The sequence below is a fragment of the Mycteria americana genome, chromosome 1, assembly GCF_035582795.1.
Source record: "Mycteria americana isolate JAX WOST 10 ecotype Jacksonville Zoo and Gardens chromosome 1, USCA_MyAme_1.0, whole genome shotgun sequence".
NCBI lineage: Eukaryota > Metazoa > Chordata > Aves > Ciconiiformes > Ciconiidae > Mycteria > Mycteria americana.
In genome coordinates, this window is record NC_134365.1 from 95,461,772 (window position 1) to 95,487,534 (window position 25,763).

Below are 25,763 nucleotides of genomic sequence, written 5' to 3' on the forward strand. Positions count from 1 at the left end.
GGGCGCTGGGAGGCGTGAAGGAAAGAGTTAAGGCTGGAGTCACCCTCTCTGAAGTGCTCTGTGATGCTGTGCAGTGTTTCAGCCCCCAGAGCCTTCCTCCTCCTCCTCCCTCCCTGTGTCGGAGTGGGGAGGAGGCGGGTTCTGCTGAGCTGTTAAATCCTGAGTGAAGTTTCCCCCATTTCCAGTGGCCACCGTTGTCTGAGGCTGGTTCGGAGCAGGGCTGGGGTTACCCTGACATTTCTGGGACGGCGGCCAGCCGAGAAGGGAAAGAGAAGAAAAGACGAGTCTTTCACAATTTGCTTTTGTCGAAGTGTGGAGAAAGGGGAAAGGGAAGCATCCTTTTTTTTTTTTTTTTCAGCATCACATTCCTGTGTTTTTCTTCAGCCTGGAAAATATATTAATGCTGGTGCTTTCCTCTCTGGAAACAAAGGAGCTAAACGGGACTGAGGAAGCAAGAAGTGGGAAGGAGGCTTGGGAAGTTTAAAAGAGAGACACTCAGAGCAGCTGGGATTTCCCTTTTCTTAAATGAAATCCCTGCCTGTGTGGGTAACCGGTAGAGCAAAAAGCCAGACCTGCAGGTAAATGGAGAAGCAGAGATCCCAAAGGAAATTTCCGTTAACCTCATCCCGCTTGTCAAGAAGGTGAAGAAGAAAGTTAAAAGATACAGGGGGAGACGGACAGGCTCTGGGACCTGTTGGGCTGCATAAACATAAATCACTGGGCAGCAGCAAAGCTGTATGGCATTGGTCTCCTTTTAAAGGAAAACGACGTGAAACCTCGCCGCTGGAAGGGGAACTTCCCTGAGAGTGTAAGTCTCAAGTCAAATTCTTGGCTTTCTGCTCAACGTACGGGACCCTTTCTCTGTGCTTGTTTGCATGTGTGTATGTGAGAGTGTGAGAGAGAGACAGAGAGAGAAGGATGCAGATCACAGTGTCCTTTTGGATAGACAGAGTCATGTTACAGATGGATGATCTCATTTTTGCGTAAAATGATCCATTTTGTTCTTTTCCAAAAATAACTGTAAACTGTACAAAGCCACTAGGGCAGGACTGAGGTGTAATCAGCACGTTTCAATCACAAAACCTAGCCAGCCCGTGCTCTGCTTTTTTAATCACTTGCGCAAGATATCATCGTACTGTTAACATCTAACTTTTTCTCTTTCTCCTCCTCCCTGCAAGCGGATTGCACAATGAACTGGAGGCCAGCTCTCAGCTTAGCCCTGCTGTGGGCAGCGTGGCTAGTGTGCGGCTCTGAGAAGACAAGGAGGCTAGCGGAGAGAGGGAGCCACGGAGTTAGGAAAGTGCCCCTGGCTTACAGGGCTCCGAGCAGCCTCCTGAGAAGGTCTGGAGCATCCCTGAGGAATTCGAGCCCGAATCCCCAACCCCCTGTCACCAAGAGGGATTCTTCAGCACCTCCAAAGGCACCTGCCAACCTCCTGCAAGGGGAAGCGCGTTCCCAGGCCAGGGGCACGGGGGCCAGAACGAGACGGGTACAGAGACTCACAGCTGCAGCCAAATACTCCAAGGCCGAGATGATTAAGGACGAAGGGATATCCTCTGCCTCACAGTCACGAGTGGTGCGTTTCCCTTCGGGGTCAAGTTCCCCCAATGTCCTGGCCAGCTTTGCTGGGAAAAATCGGGTGTGGGTCATTTCTGCCCCCCATGCCTCTGAGGGCTACTACCGGCTCATGATGAGCCTGCTGAAAAACGATGTTTACTGCGAACTGGCTGAGAGGCACATCCAGCAGATTGTGTTGTTCCATGAAGAAGGGGAAGAAGGGGGAAAAGTCAGAAGGATAACCAACGAAGGAAAAATCCTGGAGCAGCCACTAGATCCTGCCCTCATACCTAAGCTCATGAGCTTCCTGAAACTGGAGAAGGGGAAATTTGGCATGGTGCTGTTGAAGAAAACTCTGCAGGTGGAGGAAAGGTATCCTTATCCAGTCAGGCTAGAGGCCATGTACGAAGTTATTGATCAGAGCCCCATCAGAAAAATCGAGAAGATGAGGCAGAAGGGCTTCATGCAGACTTGCAAAGCAGCTGGGGTGGAGGGACAAGTGGTTGAGGAAGGCAATAATGGGGGCAGCACCCAGCCTACCCCTGGTGGCGGGCATGTCCAGGTGTCAGCAAGGAAGGAGGAGCCAAGGAGGAGCAATAATCAGCCAACAAGGACCAAAACAGTGAGGAAACCAATGACAACCACGGTGGCCACTCCTCTGCCTACCGTAAGGACCACTACCCTCCCTCCCACCACCACAACCACCCGTGCCACCACCCGCGCAGTGACAACAGCAAGCCGGTCTACGACAACAACTACACCCCTCCCCACCACGCAGAGGACCTGGACCACAAAGTCGCATTCCACCACAGAGTACCACAGGCTGCCAGTAGCCCCCGATGCCACCACGCCACGAGTCACAGCCTCTGAGGATTTCTACTCTCCTGCGTGGAAGCCAAACCGCAGGGACCGGCAGCGCGGCCACCCAGAGAAACATTCGGTGGCCACACGGAAACCAAGCAAAGCTGCCCACTATGACAGTTTCACAGAGGTCCCAACAGCTCCCTCGGTGCACTATACAAAGGCAAATGTGGGTAGATTTAAAGATAACCGAACAGATAGGAAGGACTATAACCATAGGGACCTGAATATCACACCAGGGCAACACAAACCAACTAAGATTAAACCACCAAAAAAGAAGGCCCAAGAAAAGATACTGAGCAATGAATATGAAGATAAATATGACCCAAGCAAGCCTGTTAGTTCCCATTTAGAGGAAGAGATTGCAGCAGGAAATATTCCCCCAAAGAAAGGAAAAGAATCAAAGAAGCATGAGCGCATGGATAAGCCTGAGAAGAAGAAGAAGAAGGACAGACCTGACAAGCTGCAGAAGAGCGAGAAGCAGTCCAAGAAGGACAAAGCTGAGAAAAAGAGCAAGCAGGACAAAGACCGTAGCAAGAAGAACAAGAAGGGGAGCAGGACTGAGAATGAGGATTTCCCCAAGCCCAACAAGAAGCCTTTCCTACAGCCTCCCAGAAAATCAGTGACCGACCTCCTGGAATATTTTGAAGGCAAAAGGCGACTCATTGTAAGTAACTCATTCATCTGAATCTTATTACATAAATGAAGTCATATCTCCCTCCCAGTAGGAATATGCAGAACAGAAAGTTTATGGTGGTTTTGTATTGTTCTTTTTTGGTGCTTTTGTTTAAGAGGTAAAATTTCTAGACCCAAACGATCATTTCCAACACGGAAGGTTTCGCAGGCTCATGTTGGAAATCTTACATGCAGTATGAACATCAGTCAGCAAGGAATGAGGCTAAAACCTCTTCCCAGTTGCTTCCATGAGCCACCATACAGCCATCAGATTATTTAGTTTCCAGTTGATATGTAGGTGTCAGGATCTGTATAGTTATGATCGATAAATTAAGTTCCAGTGCAGATTACATCCCTTCATCACTTTGGGGTACTTGCCAGTGCTACCACATTTCGATGCTCAGCATGTCCTGCCAGCTGGCACACCTGTTTTATATTGGTGCTGGTGTCCTAAAACTGGAAGCAAGCCAGGTGGCTTGGCAGCACTGGTGCATGTCTGACGGAGGATACGCACAAAGGCCTATGATCAGATGCCCTGGGGTAGGATTGTTACATTTGCTATTCTTTCTGACGGGAATCTGGCATTCAAATCTCCTAGACATCTTCAGAGATCCCGTGCAAACTTTATTTTGTTGGTTTTTTTTTTTCCCCCCTGCTGTTTTTATTAAACTATAACACTATGGTAAGTTTTCAAGTCTGAGAAACTCAGCACGGTCTGGAGTTACTTGTCCCAGGGTTTAATAGTGTTGTATGTTTTTCCAACTACTTATCTAAAAAAACACTTCACCTGGGACAGGAAACAGTTTTAGCTGTAGTACAAATGTTTTTCCTGGCAGATGGCACATACCCTGAAAGGTACACTTTGAAAAACAGTTCTGTAAAAATATTATTGTGGGAGCTGGTTTCTTGCAGTTATTCCACTGCAAGCTGGCCTGTTTCACAGTTATTGTCCAATAGTCAGTGTCACAAACACAGCTTTGACTTTCATGCCCCATATTCCAATACAAATAGCTAAGATGCCAAACTAAGATTTCAACCATTGGAATTTAATTAATCGTTCTGCCGATGATTCACAGACCTGAGCAGAAGCCAGCTTTCTTCTCCCCCTCCCTGTTCTTCCAGCTGTAGGGGCTGTGCAGAGCTAGCAGACTTGCATCCCCCAACACGATGGAAATGGAGAAGAGCCATATAGTTGAAAATCTGGAACTTGATTGAATTTTGCAAATAATGCCTATTAGTTACTTGTTGACTAATAGTTAACCAAATCAAAAGCTCAGAGAGAGAAACTGCACAGAAGTTTGGGATGTTTGAAACTTGGTCATATACCTCAGTGTTGTGGCTTCCAAAATATGTGCAGCATCAGGACAAACAAAAACGAATTCGAAAAAAGAGCCAAAAGCAGAGCTCACAGATGTCAGGCTGCTAATTCATTTCACCAAAACAGTCCTGGCAACTTAAAGGCTGGTCTGAAATTTGAACCTTCTGATACTAGGCCACCTCTCAGCTGGATCTCCAAGAAAAGAGTTGCACAATCTCAGGCTGTCAGGCCAAAAGTCACTGAAGACAAATGATTATGCCACGCTGCACTTCACTTTTCCAGTATCTAATACCGTCCTCAGCCTGCTTGCTCTGAAGTTTCTTGGAGAATAGCTTTGATTTGGTCATTAGTAAAAGCAGTGGCTGAACTCTACTATCTCTTTGCCACACACGGCACATGGAGAAAACAAAGAACTTCTCAAGCTTCTTTGAATCCACACACATACCTATTTGCATCCCTTCCTATCAAACTCTTCAGCTCCCTTAGTGTCAGTCCTTCCAGCTGGATGAACTCGGCCATTCATGAGTCTTCAAACTCCTCCTCTAGAGAACTTGCCCACACTGCTGGCTCTAGTAGGTGGTAGTGGCTCTACCTGAGTTATTTGCCATTGCTTTGCTCTACTTTTGTCTTTCAGCCGCTTTAACAGACCGGCTCCCAAGAACATTGTTTCAGCCCTCTCCCAAAAGTCTTTTGAGAGAGACGTGGGCTTTTTAAGTCCTACACATCATTAAGGATTTCAGATTGCAAATTTCAGTGTGAATTTCAAACATCCAGAATTTTGAAGGCTATTTTGGGTTAAGTTCAAAATGACAAATATAGGACCCAGCTGCAGAAACTGAAAAAATGTATGGGTTTTGAGTCCTGCAGCCCCACCTCTCTATAGTGGGGCTTTTATTACAGCCTTACTAATGTTGAGAAGTCTTGGCTCAGTGAGTTTGGCTTTTCTGTTTATTTCTCTGTGGTGATGAAATGCAGACTGACAGTTCATATATAACACTCCATTTATACCCACATGCACATATATGCACATACACACGTGCATGCACGTATATAGTATATAGTATATAGTGTATATACTGCCTGGGTTATAACAATCCTAGCACAAAGCTTTGATTTAAAGTTTGCTTTGCCTTTTAAATGTTCCCTGCTTTGTTCTACAAGGTTTGATGAAGCAGAGCAAATTCAGACTTGACTGCGTGTTCCTGCTTACGGCCTCTGAAACTAGGAGGACAATACAAACCAATGGTCTGGTTTTGATCTCAGTCCTCAAATCCTTTTCATGATCCTTTTTTCATTTGAAGCATTTCTATGCAATTTAAAAGCATGTTACATGTTATGGCCCAGAAATCAAATCCTCTTTGTCTACGACTCTCATTCACCTTCATGTCCTAATGCTGTAGTCATGCCAGGGGGCCTTTGCATAAGTGAGGGTCAGATCTTATAAGCCCAGAAATGCCTTTTACATTTCAGTACATTGATGAACTGGATTTATAAGGAGTATATAATAAAAATTAGCCTCCAGGCCCCACAAACTTAAGAAGGCAGCTAGAAGGTGATGGCACCTGTTACAGACTAAAGCATAAGTTTGCAATTGAAGGATTCTGGTGATTATTTATGACCTTAAACCATAAAATTTGGATCCAGATTCCAACTCCCTTTGTGTTTGTGGGATCGGTGGGTGGCAGGTGCTTGATTGCAGTTCACCGTTGCCAGGTAGAATGATTACATTGCTAGAGCTGCGGCATTCCTCTCCACCTTCTGCTGGAAACTGCTGCACAGGACCACTGCATGTTGTTACACACACACCTTCCCTGGAATATTTGCATCTCAGTCACTGATGAAGGATCTAAGTTGTGTGCTTTAAATTTTTTAAAAGTTAAATCTTTGCAATTGTTAGGAGGGTTTGAAATAAGTACTATAAGCTGTAGAGATTTTTATACTTTAGTTGTCGTAATTGTTCCTCCTCTTGCTCTTCCCCCATAGCCATGCCTTCTCAGCAAATGTAAGTCCCGTAAGACATCAAAGTGGCTTAGAACAAACAAAAGCTAAATCAGCAATTTTCAGATGAGGTCACAGTGGCCTTAGCAAGTCTTCAAGGTCTTCTTAGATGGCCATCAGTTACATAAGTATCCATGTAGCCCTAGCTGTACTCACCCCTTGACAGTCAAAACAGCCACCCGGAGCCCTGCCTGGACCATGGGATGAGGCCAGAGCGGCTGCCATGTTCCCAGTGCTCCCACTGTGAGTGAGTAGGGGGAATCCTAGATTCATGGCACCACTGAAGGCTGTGAAGGAGACCTGGCAGGACTGGCAGGGCAAGGGATAATAGGAGAGTACATGGTTTTCTGTAAAATCCAGTGCCATTTCTTCTATCAGCACTGTGGAGAGGCAGCGGAGGAGCTGGTGCCACCAGCTGGCCGTGCTTCCTAAGGTTTTCCTGTGGCTGGTTGAACACCTTTGGGTCAGGCCTGGGCCTAAAGGCACACACCAACCACAAATAAATAAAATAAGGCTACAGGGCCGTCAACAGCTCTATGGAAAAGAAAGCCCAGTTTGCAGACAGCGACTAGTTCTCCTTCAGTAAAATACTCATCTGCTTCATTCCTTATACTAAACAAGCTCTTTTGTCTCTGCCACCCACCAGCTGATCACGACCCCCAAGGCGGACAACACCATGTATGTACAGCAGCGAGACGAATATCTGGAAAGCTTCTGCAAGATGGCAACGAGGAAGATCTCAGTCATTACAATTTTTGGCACCATGAACAACAGCAGCATGAAAATTGACCACTTCCAGCTAGGTCCTTTTTTTTTGATAATTTCTTTCCATCTCGTGGGCACAATACAGACAGCAAAGGGAGAAATCTCCCCAGCTTGGGTCAAGATCTAAGCAAGATCATTTGTTGTGGTCCAGTTGCACTTTCGAACCCATTCCTCCTCCTTCCATGCCAACTACACCCCTTTTGTATTTACATAAGTGTCTCTGGTATTTTCCATGTTTAGGCTTCCAGTGCTGTAACTTGAGCACCTTCAGCTTTCTTTGTGGGAATTCTTAAAGCCAGTAAAACAGTGAAACAGTGAAAAGGCAGGAAAATGTGATGAGGGCATGGGACAGAATGAGGAAATTAGGCTCAGTTCTACCAGTATCTTGAATACCAACCTCACTGTCTAACCGAACAGCTTCTCTAATAGAATGCCCCCCTGCCCTTGATTTTTGCAGAACATCAGCCATGGGTGGCAAGATACTGGCTAGCACTATTTAAACACTGCTTAAAGAAACTGGCTGTTGTCATGAAGGAGAGGAGATTGGGGGCAGGAAATGCTGAAGGGAGCTGTTTGAGATTATATTCAAAACTTGGCCCAAGTTAATCCTATTTTGAAGTTCAACATCATTATCTCCCCGCTCTGCCATATAACATTTTCTCATGCCTTTGCACTCCTCACAAGGTCATGGAAAAAGCTTCACTTTTCAGGGGCACACACTGGCTAAACTCAGGACAGAGAGAAGCGTGCTGGTTAGACCCCTTGCTGCAAGTTCCTTTCCTTCCCAGGATCAGTTTTCCTAGGCTTAAGAGCTGACTTTGATATGTTCACAAAGTGAGTATTCTCCTCCACAGTAAGGGGAGGTCCAAGCGCATTTTTCCCTCTGTACTGGTAGACAGATATTAATTTGGAAGATTTCAACCATGGCCTCTAGGTATGGACAACCTTACAAATTTGCACCAGCATACCTGATGTTAAAAGGTTTACCATTTGAAGTCCTATTGCCTCTCTTTACCCGTAAAGCAAGATATCCATCAGCGTGACTGCTTATTGCTGGCTATTGTAAAGAGGTTCATCTCACTGAAGCTGGAGGTCTTGGAGGCACTATAAATAAGACTATGAAGGTCTTGAAAAGTATCTCATTCAGCCATATTTAGTACCACCGTCTTTACATACAGAGTTCCCATATAGACGGGTGACACTGGGCATCCATCTCCTTAGGCAGCTTTGAAACAACTGGTGTCAGTATTCAGGTCCTGGGGAAGCACCCACTAGAGCCAGTGAGAACCTTTCCTTTCATAACAGTAGGGTCTGGACAAAGACTTCAGGTCCCAGTCCAGCAAAGCACTTAAGCTTAGGTGTCTCTTGAATCATGTAAACAATCTCATTGCTGTCTGCATCTAAAGATTAACACCACTGTGAACGCTTCGCTGGACGGAGGCAAAGAAATAGTATAAAAGCTGCTAGTTTTGCTTATAAGTCCACCGCATCTTTCCTCTGGAAATTAATCTGGTTTTACCAGACCTTGGGAAGAGATGTGTGATGGAACAGAAAGCTCAGGACCACACCAGCTCCAGGGTGTTTCAGGTCTGGCATACAACAGGCCAGAAGATCACAGATTTATGTCTGGCTTCCAGTCATGCCTCTACTACTCTCAGAGAGAGAGGACCTAGTGGGGGACCAGGAGCCTTGTGTCCCTGAATGACAGCAAGTCACAAATCCTGCCAGACTGTCCATTTGTGCACCTCCTTGACAAATCTGGAGCAGTACAGGATTTTCCACATCAGGTCAAGGTTACTCAAGGTCACTTTTTGTGTACCTAGACCCATCTGCCTGTCAGTGGACTGTTTAGGATTATATTTAGCTCCAGTCTGGCTAATAAACAGATATTCACTCTGACATAGACCATACTCTTTCAGCCTGTTCCAAACTTAACCTACACCCAAACTTTCCCCAAACCACACAAGTGTATGTAACAGCTGAATTCTCACAGGAGGAATTAACTTGTTGAAGAAAAGCAGGAGACTTAGAAGGGTGTAAGTTAAACCTTACATGAAGTTCACCTTACATTTTTGCCCAACACCAAATCCTGAGCTTTTTTAAAAGTTTAAATAATACAGACGTCCTTCTGTTCTACCTCCCCTTCTCCTCTACCCTTCCTGCTTGCATGGCCTCTTCATGGCTCGCTCTCTGTCAGCACCAGAGGCAGCAAAAGCTCCTAAGAAACATTTTCTTCACAGTATTTATGCTGTAGTGAGAAGCCTTAGCACCCAGCATGATGAGGTCTACTTGCAGTGCTGCATCTTGGGACTGAGACACAAATGACAACATCAGAAAAGTCCACAGAAAAGACTTTTCACTTGAAATTTCAAACACATTTAGAAGTAGTGAATGAAGGGAGCTCATTAACAGTGTTTGGCCAAGATCAGCTCATACTGAAACCAAAGAGCATTTCCCAGTTTCCCACTGGAATGACACAAAAGCTGAGTGTCATTGCAGAGGTCTTCTCTTCACCTTGAGTAAGCCATGTGGTCCCTATTCCCCAACTCATGGGAACAGGGCTTTAGTCAACTAAACACCAGCCCCAGGCTACCTACCTTACAATCAAAGCCAATATCTAATCTACTAGGCCACTGTACTGCTACGACAAACTGCTGAACTTCTTTGCAACCTCATTTGAATTATTTGTAAAGAGGAACTCATCTTCCCAGCCTGTCTAGCTGCTAAAGGTGTATGGAGAAAAGTATCCACACTCTTTCAGTGACCTTTCTAGAAAAAGCAGAGAGAGAGAGGACTTTGCAGGTAGCAGCAGACAGTCCCGCCTCCTGCTGTTCTTCATGCTGATCCCAGATGTCCTTTATGCGGTGGAGGTCAGGGACAAGTAGTGAATTGGAAAGAGGCGATTAGATTAACTTCTTTGTTTTCTCCCTAGAAATCACTTCCAAGTTTGAAAGGCAGGCCAGCCCTTGTGGCATTATGTTTTTCCCCTGAAACAATTTTCTGTATCACTCCTGTCATTTGGTTTTCTTCTTTACATCAAAGTTTTGAAAGAACATCTCCTAACAATGAAACTCTAAAGCGCTATCTTCATGTTGATATCTACAGTCTTTAAAGCAGAAGAGTGCCATGGGTCAGTTGGTCTGAGGTACTGCACCATACAGCTATTTTCCACCACATTTCACACTAACATCTTCTGCATTATTCTACCTCCATATAGGCCAATGAGATAGTATTTGCTTTTGTAGTGAATTGTTTGCAGGGATAAGTATGAATTTTTGGTCTATATTTTAATGGTCATGCTTAATGGCCATTAGTAACATGTAAATCTCACTTATGAAGCATTGGTGCATGATTTACATAAGTTTTACAAAGTGAATAACCAATTAGCACATCCAGCAACCCATCCAATGGGGAATTTATAACATTGCCCATAATTCTTTACAAAACTTTCAACTGAGGTACATATAACCATGTAAAACCATATAAATTATGTCTATAGCTTGATTAGTATAACCAGATTTTAAAATTTGCTGGTTTGGATTTTTTTCTATACGAAGCGGGTCCAAGGTGTGAAACCTAAAGGTCAGGTTCTGATTGAGACGTTTTCCCAAAGTTTTAATTCAGAAATTTTGTTCAGTCTATTACACAGATTGGACCTACTGCAAAATTTGAATCAGATCAGCATGCTCGCTAAAGGCTATGGATGTTTAGAAAATTATTTAAAATGCCTTATTGTATAATGAATCAAATCTTTTCCGTTCCTGTATGCTCAAGTCCCCCTGTGGAGCAGGGGGCTGGAAAGTTGTATCTCTGGGTTCTAGCTCTTGATCAGCTGTCGCATCTCTGTTTGACTTCAGGCAGGTCACTTAAGCCGTGGCTGGGATTTCTATGTTGAGGATATGAACGTCTATATTCGTAGTGGTGTCATAGGGCATAAGCAAGTAATGTTTGCAGAGAGCTCATAGGTGCCCAGGTGACATTTCACTTTGTGTGTGATTTCGCCTGTCTTTAGCTTTCCAGGCCCTCAGTTGCATAGGGAGGGCTGTTCCAGCATTGTCACAGCTGTATAGCACTGTGCTGGATGCTACAGCTGAGGCTGAGCTGGTGACACGGAGGCTTTCAGGACTTGGCCCTAATACACCCTGGTTCCAGGGGAAGTAAGGAAGCTCAGTGCCTCCACAGGCTTGTCTTGTACATGCTTCAAATCTCTGTCTTCAGAGGTCTTTTTCTGCTCAAGCGTTTCTGAATGTTTTCTTAGGTTAGAGCAGTGAGTAGGTACAAATCATTCTCAAAATTAAGTTTTTTCCTGTCAGGCTACTAGAATGGGAAATGAACATCAGCAAGCAGATGAAGAAGGGGTGCCACAGCAGCGTATGTAGAGAGAGCTGAAGAGCTAGGACTGCAGTATTCAAGACACTTTAAACAGTTTCTGGTTTCTTGTAGTCACTAAACCTCCCATGTAATTTTTTAAGACTGAAAAGGTTAACTCTAGTGTCCTCACCAACCTCAAGCTGTTCTAGCTATATTTTACTGACCCAAATTCTCTATGCTGTTTCATTTGGATATGGTGCTTTCCAGCTCCTGTCCTAAACTGTTGAACAGTTTCTATTTTCTATTCCAGAAGTGCCTGCATTTCAGGAGCTGGTGAAATGATTAGTACATGCATATACATATATAAGCATATTGAAAAAAATCTAAAAGATCTTTCCAGGAAAGAGCAGGCAAGCAAGATTTTTCAAAAGCCAGTAGAAATGTTGAACACTGAAGAGCATGTGCCCTAGGATAGACTGATTTTCAAAAAATACTGGGATTGAAAACTGGACAGTTAAAAGCCGTAGTGCCATACTGATGTTTTTTAATATCTTGCCTATGCAGCAGGAAGAGGGATTCTGGGAAATGAATTTCCGCCTTTCTTTCAAAGTGAAATTAAAGGCAGAGTGCTGTGTGATTCCATGGCTATTTTTATTTCTCCTTTGTCTCACATTAAGATAATGAAAAGCCCATGAAAGTGATAGAGGATGAAGATCTTGTGGACCAGCAGCTCATCAGTGAGTTGAGGAAAGAGTATGGGATGACCTACAATGACTTCTTCATGGTGCTGACAGACACTGACATGAAGGTCAAGGTGAGGGTTTCGACTCTTTGAAAGAAAAGGCATGGGAAAAATATGAAAAAATTGAAAAATTTTAGGAAATTACGTTACAGGCTTGCATGTGAGGCGCATAAGAGACTGACGCAGGACTTGGTCGTTGCTGGAGGACAAGAAAAAGGACAGTAAGATAAATTTTCATGAATTAGGTAGCTATCTTCATTTTCTGAAGTTAGGGGATTTCGGGAATTGTGGTTTTCTGCTGGGATGGTGAGCTGACACCATAGGAACAGGCAGGGGTTTTAATGTAGTACCTGGCATTCTGAACCACACAGTTTGGCCGCTCGACAGGATGACAGCACATTGCATATGGACAATGCTCTAGTTGAATGGCTTTACAAAAGAATATAATGACAATTTGTTGCCTGCAATGGCCTGGCCTTATCACATTAGGCAAATACTGAAAACATGCCACTTCCAAAGAGCAGTCTGACTGCAAAATGAATAATAACTTCCATGGTTTCTAATCTGTTTTAGGCCTTGCTACCCATGTGTAAATAGGAATACTTGAATCTCTATATATCCTACAGTGCTGTGATACATGCAGAAAGACTGCTAATATGTGCATCCTTTTATCCATCTGTTCTTTTTTCTTAACAGCAATACTATGAAGTACCCATAGCAATGAAGTCCGTGTTTGATTTGATTGACACCTTCCAGTCACGAATTAAAGACATGGAAAGACAGAAAAAAGAGGGCATTGTCTGCAAAGAAGATAAGAAGCAATCCCTTGAGAGCTTCTTATCCAGGTATTACCTTCTGTTCTTATCTACTGTTAGTTCTGATAATTATTGTCTTGTTGGAAAAATACCCAATTATTTCTGTGATTTTTTAATATAGATTTCTCAGTATTTACAGTGTTAAGCAAATACAGAGATGTAGCCATAGCTGCATGCAGTCTTGTACAGAGCACTGGAAGTCAGGATGCATGTTGTGTTTCCTTGACTGACTGCACATTCTTTGGACACTAACTTTCTGTACCTCAGTACCCCATCATGACAATAATAACACTGATTTGCATTAGAAGAGCAAATAAGGATTAATTCACAGATGTTAGCTCAGTGTTTTGAATGTATGAAGCACAGTGTTTATGTGTTTCAGTCATCAACCATCACAATCTTATTAATCCCATTCTAATCCGTTCCATGTAGCTTGAATCAGTAATTAATTCTCTGTAACTTCCTTCTTATCCTGCTTGAGATAAGTTGGTCTTTGCCAGTATTAGTCATGCGTATTATTAAAGGTCTTGCAGATGTCTCTTGCAAAATGTTTACGAGACCTTCTGCAGAAAGACAGTTTTGTTTATGCAATCTCTATATGCCGTGTTACCGCTCTACCTGCGAGACCTAAATTCCAGGCAATAAATATGTCTGAACTGTGGGAATTCAGATCCACAGAAGAGCTGTGCAGCTATAGCCCTCCCTATTACAGGATAATTTACATGAAATTAGGGCTACCCCATCTCTCTAGGCTTTACCTGTTACTACTGCATCCTCCTCACCTACTATCAGAATCCATCCACTGCTAATGCCAGATGGCTATAAAAATAACTGAGGCGGCATGATGGATTATGACTTGAGGGGGAAAGGAGCAACAGGTAAATGAGTAGCTTGTTGGTTCGTAAACATTTTAAAATTCAATGGCCACTTCAACAGAAAGAGAACCTTTAACAAGATCCACCCCACCCACCTCACCACGTCCAGTTTAGGTCTCAGTGATTCATCCTCAAGACCACCAAGAAGAACCACAGTTTGGAAACAGCTGACCAACACAAGAGCGAGCTTGTATGCTGGAAAGTGACAGGCCCCACATCCTTCTTTGCTTGCAAACAGCCCTAGTAATAAACACACATTAGAAAAACAGGCAGGAAAAATGCAGAATGTTGCATCTATAAACAGAACTGCCGCTGCACAGAATGCATTTGTTGTCTGTGAAACAAGCATCAGGCTTTAAATATCAGGTGGACTTCACTAGCCATGTTAACTGGTCAGATTCCCAGCAAGATTCATTCCAGCTTTGTCCAAGATTATCTTCCCAGCTGAACATGAGTCCTGGCATCATCTTCCTGGTGTTGCTCCTTGGTCAGTTATAGTAATGCAAATATTGTTCTTAACAAGCCTGGCTGATGTGAAAGGAGACCATGAGAGCCAGAACTGGCTTGAGTAATGCTTAAAAGCCACACGTATCAGGAGAAGATCTTTGAGTTTGTGGAGGGGAGTCCCCCTGTAACACCAAGACACCGGCTGTGCTGCTCTCTGGGCTCACACACAAGAACGGGATGCAGAATAGGTAGAAGAGGAAGAAAGGATGCACACAGGGAAGGGTCTGGCAGATTTGTCAGGACAGGAGTATTGACCTGTGGCTTCTGATGTCAGAAATAAGGCATAACTCTGTACATTAGTGATGGTGAACTAACAGCTGTGAAGGACCAACTGAATTAATTTCTTGCTAAGATGTAGCCCCAGACAAGCACACCGGTATAGGGATTGCCTGGGGCAGGGGGATAAACAGCTTGAGTGGCTTTCAACCCTTTTTGGCTCTGTGAATCTCCAAAGGAGATACTCAGAAAAACAGAAAGGAATTAGAGTATCTTAAAGCAGCTCACAGATAAGATTCCATCCTGATTTATGCCCTAGACAAAATATGATCCAACATTTACATTCACGGTCATTGTTTATAGGTAGCCAGGTGCTTTTGCTGTACAAAATATCACAAAAATTATTTTTTCCCCATTTTCAGAATAACAGCATGAAATTTTCCCCCTTTCCTTCATGTCACATCTGTGATTCTTAATGCTTCTCATTTCTGTTCACATACCTGTATACACACACCCATGTCTCTCTGCTGTTCCTCCTGGGCAAGATTAAAATTGGGGAGCTTTGCTTTTCAAGGATTTAGTTTTTTAATTCTAAAAATACACGCAGTGTCAGTCAGTCAACAAGACAAAGACATCATCATCCCCTGTTCTTTCAGCAACTTCTTCTGTGACTTTGAGCAAGTCCCACCATATTTTCTGCTTCTGTCAAGTGGAACAGAATCAACCCATCACATTAGCCTTTATTTTGAGATCTTCACATGGTGCTGCAGAAAGGCAGGCTATTATTATAACAGAGTAACATCTGCATCCATTTAAAAGATCATTTCCTGCTATAAAAATATCCCTGCAGCTTTGCAAATTCCTTTAAATCTGATTTATTTAAGTTTAATGGAGAAGTACCTTTATTCAAAAAAGGGGTTGTTAGGAGAGTATTAAAAACCCCTATAGTTAGAATTTTTAAAGGTTTCAAGTTGCCTTATGGCATTGCCTTTCTTTGAGAGGACAACAGAAGGTGCTCCTTGTGCAAAAGTTCGGTTAGATAGGGCATCCCTCATTAAAGAAAAATCAAAGATTTATCTTATTGCCCCATGCATGCCTTATATAGCCACAGGCTCACACAGCCACAGACATACAAACAAGCTCAGATTTTGTTGCCATGTTGAAGGTATTTTGAGCAAGTGTGGTATAGAAGAAAAAGAGGTCAGTGAGTATTTACACAGAAGTATGAGTTATGTCTGAAATGAAGATACACCCTAATTCTCAGACAGCCCTTGGACTGCAAAATAACTGTGCAGTTCCAGCAGCGGTGAATGACGTAAAAGCTAAATGTCTAGTGAGGGATTCTACAGGAATCTTTCTTTCCCTTGAATATACACTTCTCAGCATTGTTATAACTACTGAAGGGGGCTTTGAGCAAAGGTCGTGAGCTTTGCAGTGTTTGTTTGGCAAAGCAGCAAAACTGCAGATGTTTCTTTCAGAGCTTTGGAGTTGTAAAATTCAAAACAGGCTTTCTCCTCTCCCAGTGATGAACAGAACTGGGAAGATCTCCCATCCAGCTGTTACTTAGAAGTTGTGAGAGGTATGACATAGCCTACAAAGAACAAAAATGCTGAGAGGACTCAAGTCACATGTCACAACCGTGCCCTGTCGCACTCTTCTCTTCCCAGGTTCCGATGGAGAAGGCGGCTGGTGGTGATCTCTGCTCCCAGTGATGAGGACTGGGCTTATTCCCAGCAGCTTGCTGCTCTTAGTGGACAAGCCTGCAATTTTGGTGAGTCAAAAGAAATTATACTCTTGCTCCCCAAAACCACATCCTTCCTGGTGATGTGATGGATTCCTTTGCTCCAGTCTGAACCTAGACAGTCTGAGGAGTCTGACAACTGAAAAGTTTGCTGTAGCTACTCCAAATACAAATGGAAAATATTGTGCTAAGCAGGTAGGACAGCACACCCTGACAGCTAAGACAGCTAAACAAAGTGTTCCCTGGAATCATTTGTGTGAGGCAGAAAAGGTTTGCACTCCGAAGCTTCTCTTTGGGCTTGTACTTCAGGAGATCAATAGTATTTTCTTTTTCTCACTGCACAAATTAATGACATAAGTACAATGCTTTGGGAAGGGCAAATCCTCTTATACCCAGCTCAGAACTGGGCCAGGTATTGGGGAGATGCATGGACATCAGTTTTTTTTCTTTTCCTTCCTGCTTCATTGCCAAAACCTGTAAAAATATTAATGGAAGCTGCTTTAACCCAATAAAGGCCCTCCCAGCCCCCTAACTAGGTACTTAAGATCCAACTACATAGTCAGTGGAGAGAGATGGGTTCCTCTAGGAGGCAATCTTAATTGAGCAAGGCAATCTAAAAAGAGCAAGACGCAGAAACACTCTTCTGTCTTTCCATTATGAAGCCCTGAGAGACTTACTCTCTAACTTAGGTTCCTAGCAATGCAAGTACAATGCAGGGCCTAGACTTGACTCCTACAACAGAATGAAACAGGTCCCATTCAAAAACCACTGTTTCAATACATTTCAACTATGCCTGGAGATCTGCACACTGTCTGTGTGCAGACAGTGTGCAGACATTGCTACACTGTCTGTTTATTCATAATCACCTGGCTTTCATTCCGAGCATCAGCATCATCTCGTTTGGTAACTACCAAAGTAAACTGTGACACGGATCACTGTAAAATGCTTTCTGAAGAATAGGATGTAATCAGAACAGTTAATTCTCCCCACTCTTTGTTAGGGACAGCTTGAAGGAGATGCAGTGAGTTCCTAAAGCATTTGTCCTCAATGGGTGTTTTAGCTAAGTGGTATGTTTCCAAGTATCTTACTTACAAGTTGTAAAAACAGTTACATCAAAGATTTTGTAGATCGTACAGACTCATGTTACACAAACAGTTTCTACAGCCCCTAAGGTCTTTCTTCCAAGCAGAGGCAACAGTCTGCCCGGAACGAATGAAAGGAGTGCATGCCATTCTGTCCTAAGCCATACCCTACAGTCATTTGGAGTTTAACTCTGATAGGTTGTATTGCCTCTAAATACTTTGTTGCTGTGTATATGACAAGTAAGAGCTTTATTAGTGAACAAAACAGTGCACAGACATTCTGAATTTGGTGAATGGCCTCTGTAATTTACTGCTGTGCTTGATGCTCGTATCCCTATGCCACAGAACCACACCAAATGCAGTTGTTCTTGGGACACTAGCAACAGCTTTTATGCAACTGATATCACATTTATTCAACACACTAGTTTATCGCCATGTTTGGGACAGGTGATGTGACTGGCAGAGACTCCAGAGAAATCAGTAACTCTTCTTTCTAGAGGGCTGTTGAGACTGGCCCCTAATTTAGCATGCACAGACCTGGCTGATTAACCTGACATCAGCCCAAGAACGAGCAGAAAGAATTGGTCTGACCCCAAACCTCCTTCATTTCCCCCACAGGTCTGCGCCATATAACTATCCTCAAATTGCTAGGACTTGGAGAAGATATTGGTGGTGTCTTAGAGTTGTACCCAATTAATGGTAAGTGACTGTTTCCAGTTTCTTCAGTACTACCCATGAAGGGCATTATATAGTGCTGAGTGTTTCTTTCCTGTAATTGCTTTAGAGGGATGGGTATGACTGTGCTTTTCTCTTTTGTTTTGTTTCTTTTAAGAAACAAGACACAAAAACAAACCATAAGTTTTCTTGGTGTTCCTGTGCTAAACATTATATAGCTTCTTCAGGACAGAAAAGCCCAAATGTCAACTGGAAGTCATCTCACATCTTTATCTCCCACCCAAACATACAGTCCTAAGTACACTCCTCTGCCTGCCTTGCTGTCAAAGACAAAGGGATGTCTGTGCCTTTCACATACTCAAGAGTTTTCAGGGCTAATAGAACATAGACCCAGCAGCTTCTCTTATATGGGTCCCTCACTCATCTTCATAGAATGGTTTGGGCTGGAAAGGACCTTTTAAAGGTCGTCTAGTCCAGCCCCTCTGCCATGGGCAGGGACATCCTTCACTAGATCAGGTTGCTCAAAGCCCCATCCAACCTGACCTTGAACACTTCCAGTGACAGGGCATCCACAACTTCTCTGTGCAACCTGCTCCAGTGTCTCACCACCCTCATCCTAAAAAAACTCTTCCTTATATCCAATCTAAATCTACCCTCTTCCGGTTTAAAACCATTACCCTTTGTCCGTTCTCTATGGGCCCTAGTAAAAAGTTGTCTTGGTTTCAGCTGGGATAGAGTTAATTTTCTTCCTAGTAGCTGATATAGTGCTGTGTTTTGGATTTAGGATGAGAATAATGTTGATAACACGCTGATGTTTTGGCTGTTGCTAAGCAGTGCTTACACCAGTCAAGGACTCTTCAGCTTCCCATGCTCTGCCAGGTGCACAAGAAGCTGGGAGGGGGCACAGCCAGGACAGCTGACCCCAACTGGCCAAAGGGCTATTCCATACCATATGGCGTCATGCTCAGTATATAAACTGGGGGGGAGTTGGCTGGGGAACAGCAACCACTGCTCGGGAACAGGCTGGGCATCGGTTGGCGGGTGGCGAGAGGTTGCATCACTTGTTTTTTTCCTGGGTTTTGTTCCTCTCCCTCTCTCTCTCTTCTTCTTTTCCTTTTAATTACAATTTATTATTATTTTATTTCAATTATTAAACTGTTCTTATCTCAGCTCACAAGTTTTCTTACTTTTGCTCTTCTGATTCTCTCCCCCATCCCACCGGGGGGGAGGGTGAGCAAGCAGCTGCGTGGTACTTGGTTGCTGACTGAGGCTAAACCACGACAAAAGTCTTTCTCCATCTTTCTTATAAGCCCCCTTTAAGTATTCCACTTTAATCCCAGCAGGCTACTCCAGGTAGCTATTCTTAGGAGATCTCACTGTCAGGGTACATTTCAAATGCTACAGGTTCCTCTACTAGCTAATCCCCAATGACTGCCTCCATCAGTGGAGGGACAAAGACAGGAAGGAGCTTATTTATCCCACTGCCGTTCCTACAGCTCTGTACGTGAAAGCATCTTAGTCCTTCTACCGCATATAGACATAAGTCCGTGCCTAAGAAAGAGTATCAACAGAGGAAGATGATGTCATACTTCTTCCATCACACTCTTGCAGCCTCCACTTACTTTTCATTGAAGGACTTCATGACCTTGGTTATAGTTCCTATTTGTTAAGATCAACAGATCTCTTTTCAATTTACTTGTCTAATCTCCCTTTGAGTTCACGTTAACTTCTAGCACATGTCCTCCTGTGAGAGCCTCTACAGAGCTCCAAGGTACCTTTTATTTGTCCTGAACATGGCCCCTATAGCTTTGTTTGATACCCCTTATCTCTTGTGTGGGGACAAAAGTATTAAAGGGAGACAAAAGATTAAATGTAAACATTTAATCCCTATCCATCCCTGCAGTAACATTCATAATCCTGTAGACCTCCCCCAACCCATTTATTTTACAGACTGCAGTCCTTACTTACTTGTTCATTTCTCATACAGAGTTTCTTCCAAACCTATGATCAACCTTGTTGCCTTTCTGACTTTCTTTCCCAGTTCTCCCATATTTTTCTGAGGTGAGAGAACCAGAATTGCATGCAGTATTCAAGATGCACACAAACAATAGGTTTCCATAGTGGCATAATAATACTCTGTTTTGGTTTTTATTATTTTCCTCACGGTTTATAACATCTGTTTTGGCTTTTGATCATTAGTGACCACTAAACTAGCCTTTCACGAAACTCTCTTTCATAGCCCTAAGATCTCATTGCCAAGTGGTAATGGGTCAGATGATTTCTTATGTGGAGTTAGCAAAATGTCCACCATGTGCATCATTTTACTTCAATTTGAATAGAATTTCTTCCACCATTTTATTGACCAGTCACACAGCCTTACAAGGGTCTTCTGCAATCCTTCACAATCATCCCCTGCTCTTACAACTCTGAGTATCTCCACATCCTCAGTACAATTCCTTACCTCCATGCTCATACCTTATGTGCGTCATTTACAAATACATTGAACAGCACCAGTCCCAGCACAACCAACCGTGGGACTTCACTGGTGACTCCCTCCACTCTAGGAACTGATCATTTGCTCCCACCTTGTTTCTGCCTTTCAACCAAGCCATTAAAGTTCCTTTTGAAGTCTTCTGGAAATCCACATAGCCTATACCAGCCAGACCACCCTTAGCCCCCTGCTTGCTGACCTCCTTCAGAGAACCTCAACAAAATTTGTAAGGCAGGATGCCACTTTGTAAGAGTCCTGTTGCCAAGCCAACTATATATGGCTATGTGTGTATATATGTATATATAGGTGTCCACTGATCCTAGTTGTCTTATACTTTCTACTCATTTAACCAGCACATGCTTCACACTTACAAGCCTGGAGTTCACCAGATTTCCACTAGAACATGTATTTTAAAGTGGACATGACATCTACCACATCCCATATCTCATGTATCATGACAGTTCAAGAGTGAGGCTGTACACTGCTATTAATGACTGAGCAAATTCATCCTGCAATTCTTCACACTATCACACTTCAATTCCAGTGATTTCTTTCACTGTGACTGCTTCTCACATATGCCTTCTGCATTATGTGAACCAGTGACCCAAGCTGCATAGAAGCCAAAGAAGTGCATGTGTTGGGTGAAAAAAAGGTGTGCCACACTTCTAGTAGCTTCAGCCTAGAGGCTGAAGACAAGTTTACTAAACCTAACAAAACTGTTAAAGATACATCTTTAGTTCACAGTGGAACAGCTTCCTTTGAGAACCAGGAAATCCTGAACTTGTAAATGACAAGAATCTTACATTGCCAACTATTGGGCTGTATCCTATCTCACATTGCTAACTTGCTTACCTACCAACTATCATCATTGCCTAAACAAAATATCAATGCTGTTTTTATGTGATCATTTTCTAGGAAGCTCTACTGTAGACCGAGAAGATATCCCAGCTAATTTGGTGAAAGACATTCGAAATTATTTCCAAATTAGCCCAGAATATTTCTCCATGCTTCTAGTTGGGAAAGATGGAAACGTCAAATCCTGGTATCCTTCTCCAATGTGGTCTATGGTGATTGTGTATGACCTGATTGATTCCATGCAGCTTCGGCGACAGGAAATGACAATCCAGCAATCGCTCGGCATGCAGTGCCCAGATGATGAGTATGGTGGGTATGGTTACCATAGCTATCACCAGGGATACCAGGAAGGTTACCAAGATGACTACCGTCACCACGGAAGTTACCACCATGGATATCCATACTGAAAAAAGCAACTTAGCCTCCGACTGCCCCGTGTCTGTCTTCTAATAGCTATCCAAGCAATAGGTGGCTAGTTGCAGAAAGTCTTCCCAGGCCACCTAGATATCCATGCCTCGTTCTTCCACTGTTCAATCAAGGGACTTTGGTGATGTGCCTTCTCAAAAATGCAGAAGCCTTTACAGTGAAGCAATTCAAACCAGTAGTATTGAAGCTTTAAACAATAAAGACTCCTTTATATTTTTAAACCTTTATAAACAAAGGGCATCAGCAGGTGCTGTTTGTATTGAAACCAAACAAAAAAGTCTCACAGCCCCAGTCCATGGACACTACTGTAGGGCAGGACACGAACAGTCCAACAAATATTTCAATGCTCTTTTTACTATTTTTTTCTAAGGAGAAAAAAATAAGTATATTTATTGGAAAGTGAGATTGCATTGCAGTCATGAAGACAAGCAAAGAATCACACTTCAGGACTTTCCCAGAAAAGGAAAATTTAAAAAGAAGCATGGGGCAAGCTCTTTAATAATAACAACAGTAATAATAAAATCCTTTTGAAGTACCTTGTCTAAAAAGACAGCATCCCTTCTACAGTGCATTAACATTGTAATTAGCTAACTTTATAAATGAAAATAAGAGTTTATGGCTATGGCAGGATTTGTTCCAATACAATACAATGTAAAGTTGTTAACTACAAAGCTTGCTGCGTGGCCATTTATTCTTTTAATTGGGGTCCCTGTTCTCTTAGGTCCTGCCCACCTGGCAGTTAAATCCAAGTTAATGAGAGCTAAGTGGAAATACCAACCACAGTTAGCATTGTCTGAAATACAGAAAACTGAAAAGCATTATTTTCATCAGAAAAAAATGAAAATAATCTTATTCATGTATATTTTTAAATGAGTTGTAACTAGCTCTCTATAATAATGTTTTTAATTAAACTATTGCTCTAAATTTCAAATTTCCTTCTACCTCTTCTTCTCACACCCTCCCCCATGGAAAAAAAAAAATCTAGACTAAATGTTTATAAAACTATTTGGCAATAATTTGATCTGCTACTAAACCAGCTCTATTTCTGCCACACTTTCTGAAATGGTTTTCTTCTCCCTTCTCATTGGTATCTCTGGGCATCTCTGTTGCACCACCCTACCCCTACTAAAATCAGTGGCACGAACCGCATGCATAGCCATGCTTTCAACACCATTTGGGTTAGATTTCTAAACATTAAAGACCCAGCAGAAAGAGTCGGGAATATCCTGAAGTGAAGGGATCATGCAAGCCTTCACAGTGGCACAGTGGTCACTTCTAATGTCGAAGGCATGCCTGATGAGTCACGTTTCTTTTTATAATCTGTGACATGGGTGTACATGCCATGTATGGATACATGCAACAGGGCACTCTTGCTAGGTTTTGCCATCACAGCAGTAGCACAGGAACAGGGAGAAGCTACAGCTCTAAGCTGGCCAGAGCATGCCCTGCAGTTTGAGTTTTAGCATTTTCCTGATACTTTTTTTTTTTTTGGCCCAGACGAAAACATAACTGGGTAAAGCAACAAGTTCACTCAAAACCAGATGCTTTGTTCAGAAACTTCGTCACAAAAGGTCAGATCTTGCTTGCCCTTCTGAATGTCAGAAAGGCAGACAGATGGGGAGAGGTCACAGGGCCTGGCCGGTTCCTCCTTAGCTTTACAAACCTGGTCACCCTCTGGGGCAGGCTGCCTTCTGTACCACAAGTCCTAGCGAGCACAGGGTACAGCTCCCGACTTACCTCTCTCAGGTGACTGGAGCTAAGTGGCGGAAGGTAGGCATTTGACAGAACCATTTTGAGAAGACTGCTCCCTGCAGAGAGCTTCCAAGCTCTCATTAACTATAGCACTTCCACAGCTGAAAGCAGTGGACAGAGAAATTCAAAAAAACAGAGGAGCTATAAGAAAGAATCACAGAACTGAAAGTTTCTAGAAGAAAATGGGAGGTCCCGTAACTTGGTTTTAGAAAACAAGTGCTTATTGCATCAGTGTATTAAGGTCAGCTGTCTAACTTTCTTTGCCCAAAGCAAAAGCAGAGGAAAGCATACCAGATGTCTAACAGCCACCTCCTGTAGACAAAAAGAGAAACACCTCTGGGGTGTTTTCTCTCAGGTGTTCATTTTAACTTTTCTGTAATGTTGTTTTTCATGTAAAGTCTTTAAATAAAAGCCCTTTTAACTCACATTACAAATCATAGAAACTAAATGTCCTGTGCTGAGCAGGAAGAGGAGACAGTTAACTTACAGAAGAGAGTGCAACATCTGATCTAAATTGCCTTTTTTTTTTTTGCCTCCCCCCACCCCTCTCCAGAATTCAAAGTTAAGTTGTGCAAGTACCAAACCCAGCCTAGGCATTCTGTGGGAGTTGCATTAAAAGAGACAACTCCAAACAAGTTGTCCACTTATAAGGGAGGTTGGAATGGGCTCTTAACCAAAACTGCACATTCAAATATTCATAGAATTTGAGGATGACTCAGTATTATTCTATATTCTGGTGCCACTTCCTGGCTTCCTTACAAACTGCTCAAAATTACCAGAAACTTTTAGCAACGATTTAAAACCCTGATTTTGCAACCTACCTCTCCCTATGGAAAAATAAAGCAAGGCCTGAAAGAACACAAGCCAAAAAATCCTTTCAACAACAACATATAGTTATCTTGAAGACTATAAGCATTCGGGAGCTACAATACTCCAAATTAAGACTTCATTTTGCGAAACACAAATCAAATCCAAAGCACTGGATCTGTCCCTGCAGCATCACTCTGAGGACAGACTTATTGAGATTCAGGTCCTATGTCTACAGCCCTTAGTGGAAATACTCCACATGATAAAGAAAAACTTCTTTCTTATACATATTTATGGGATTTGATTCAGCTTCAAGATGGCTGTTTTCATCCATAGGCTGCCTTTCGAGCACCATGGCTCAGTTGCTACATTCACAAAGTAGCTGAAATTAACCAAAATAGATATTGCTTTAATTGGCTTGTTATAAACAAGAGAAACATGAATACATCTCTCTTCCTGGGAGGTTTTGTGACCTATTTCCTCAAACCTGGAGGGAGGAACATAACATCCTCATCAGCAATTAAGTTCAAACATTTGGGAATCTGGGCTCTAAATCACAGCTTAGGAAGAGCTCTCTGCCCAATGTATTCATTAAAGACTATGTGCCAAACTAATACTGCTCTCCAAAAATGTCCTCATAAATTTCCCTATTGTCATCTGAGGAGAAAAATAGTAAGCTTTCCAACATGGAGTAGGTCAACAACCATACAGTGGAAATACTTAATCAAGTGGGATTCACATGATCTATTTGAAACGTGTAACTATAGAATAGCTCCCCCTTGCTAACCAGAGCTGCTATCCAGCTGACAATCGTTTACAGTCACTTCCTCTAGCAAACCTCACGTACATACTAAATTCGACTATTGCCATGGATAGTACAGCTGCACAGAATTGCACAGTTATACTTTCGGGTTACTTTACACACTTTTTAAATTGCCAAGTTGATGCAAATCCTTACCCATTTTTAGACGGCAGTTAAAATTCCTGTTGCTGCAAAGGGGATATACAATTCTCCTCCATTATTAAAGGAAAGCTGCCTGCCCAACCCAACAGAATCTCTCTGAGACCTCCAACCTGAAGACAACAGAAAGATTTCTACATGTTAGACAGGACCAACTCTACAGTGCAAGTGAATGCTTGGGTCAACAGTTATATACCTGATATCTTTGTGCAATCTAAGACTTTGGCAAATAAGTCAAGCCTGATAGCATCGGTGAAATTTATAGAGGGAAAAATCATTAAGCAGGACAAGAGCTGAAAGCAAGAACTAAGTGCACTTTACAAAAGCTGCAGA

At 42.9% G+C, this 25,763-nt stretch overlaps 1 protein-coding gene across 1 annotated transcript; it reads left to right on the forward strand.

Moving 5' to 3' along the window:
* The first annotated feature begins 154 nt into the window (after window positions 1-154).
* On the forward strand, window positions 155-24,089 carry CCDC80 (coiled-coil domain containing 80). The gene is made up of 8 exons (XM_075513172.1): window positions 155-808; window positions 1,179-3,085; window positions 7,056-7,212; window positions 12,163-12,299; window positions 12,924-13,072; window positions 16,308-16,411; window positions 18,082-18,162; window positions 21,545-24,089. Exons 2-8 carry the CDS (start codon window positions 1,190-1,192, stop codon window positions 21,889-21,891), a joined length of 2,871 nt encoding a protein of 956 aa, XP_075369287.1. The 5' UTR covers window positions 155-808; window positions 1,179-1,189; the 3' UTR covers window positions 21,892-24,089.
* Window positions 24,090-25,763: the final 1,674 nt, after the last annotated feature.

Coding starts and splice junctions, on each gene's coding strand:
- CCDC80 (XM_075513172.1), top strand. CDS start 1,190: ATGAACTGGAGGCCAGCTCTCAGCTTAGCCCTGCTGTGGGCAGCGTGG. Junction 3,086..7,055: donor AAGGCAAAAGGCGACTCATT/GTAAGTAACTCA, acceptor GCCACCCACCAG/CTGATCACGACCCCCAAGGC. Junction 12,300..12,923: donor ACACTGACATGAAGGTCAAG/GTGAGGGTTTCG, acceptor TTTTCTTAACAG/CAATACTATGAAGTACCCAT.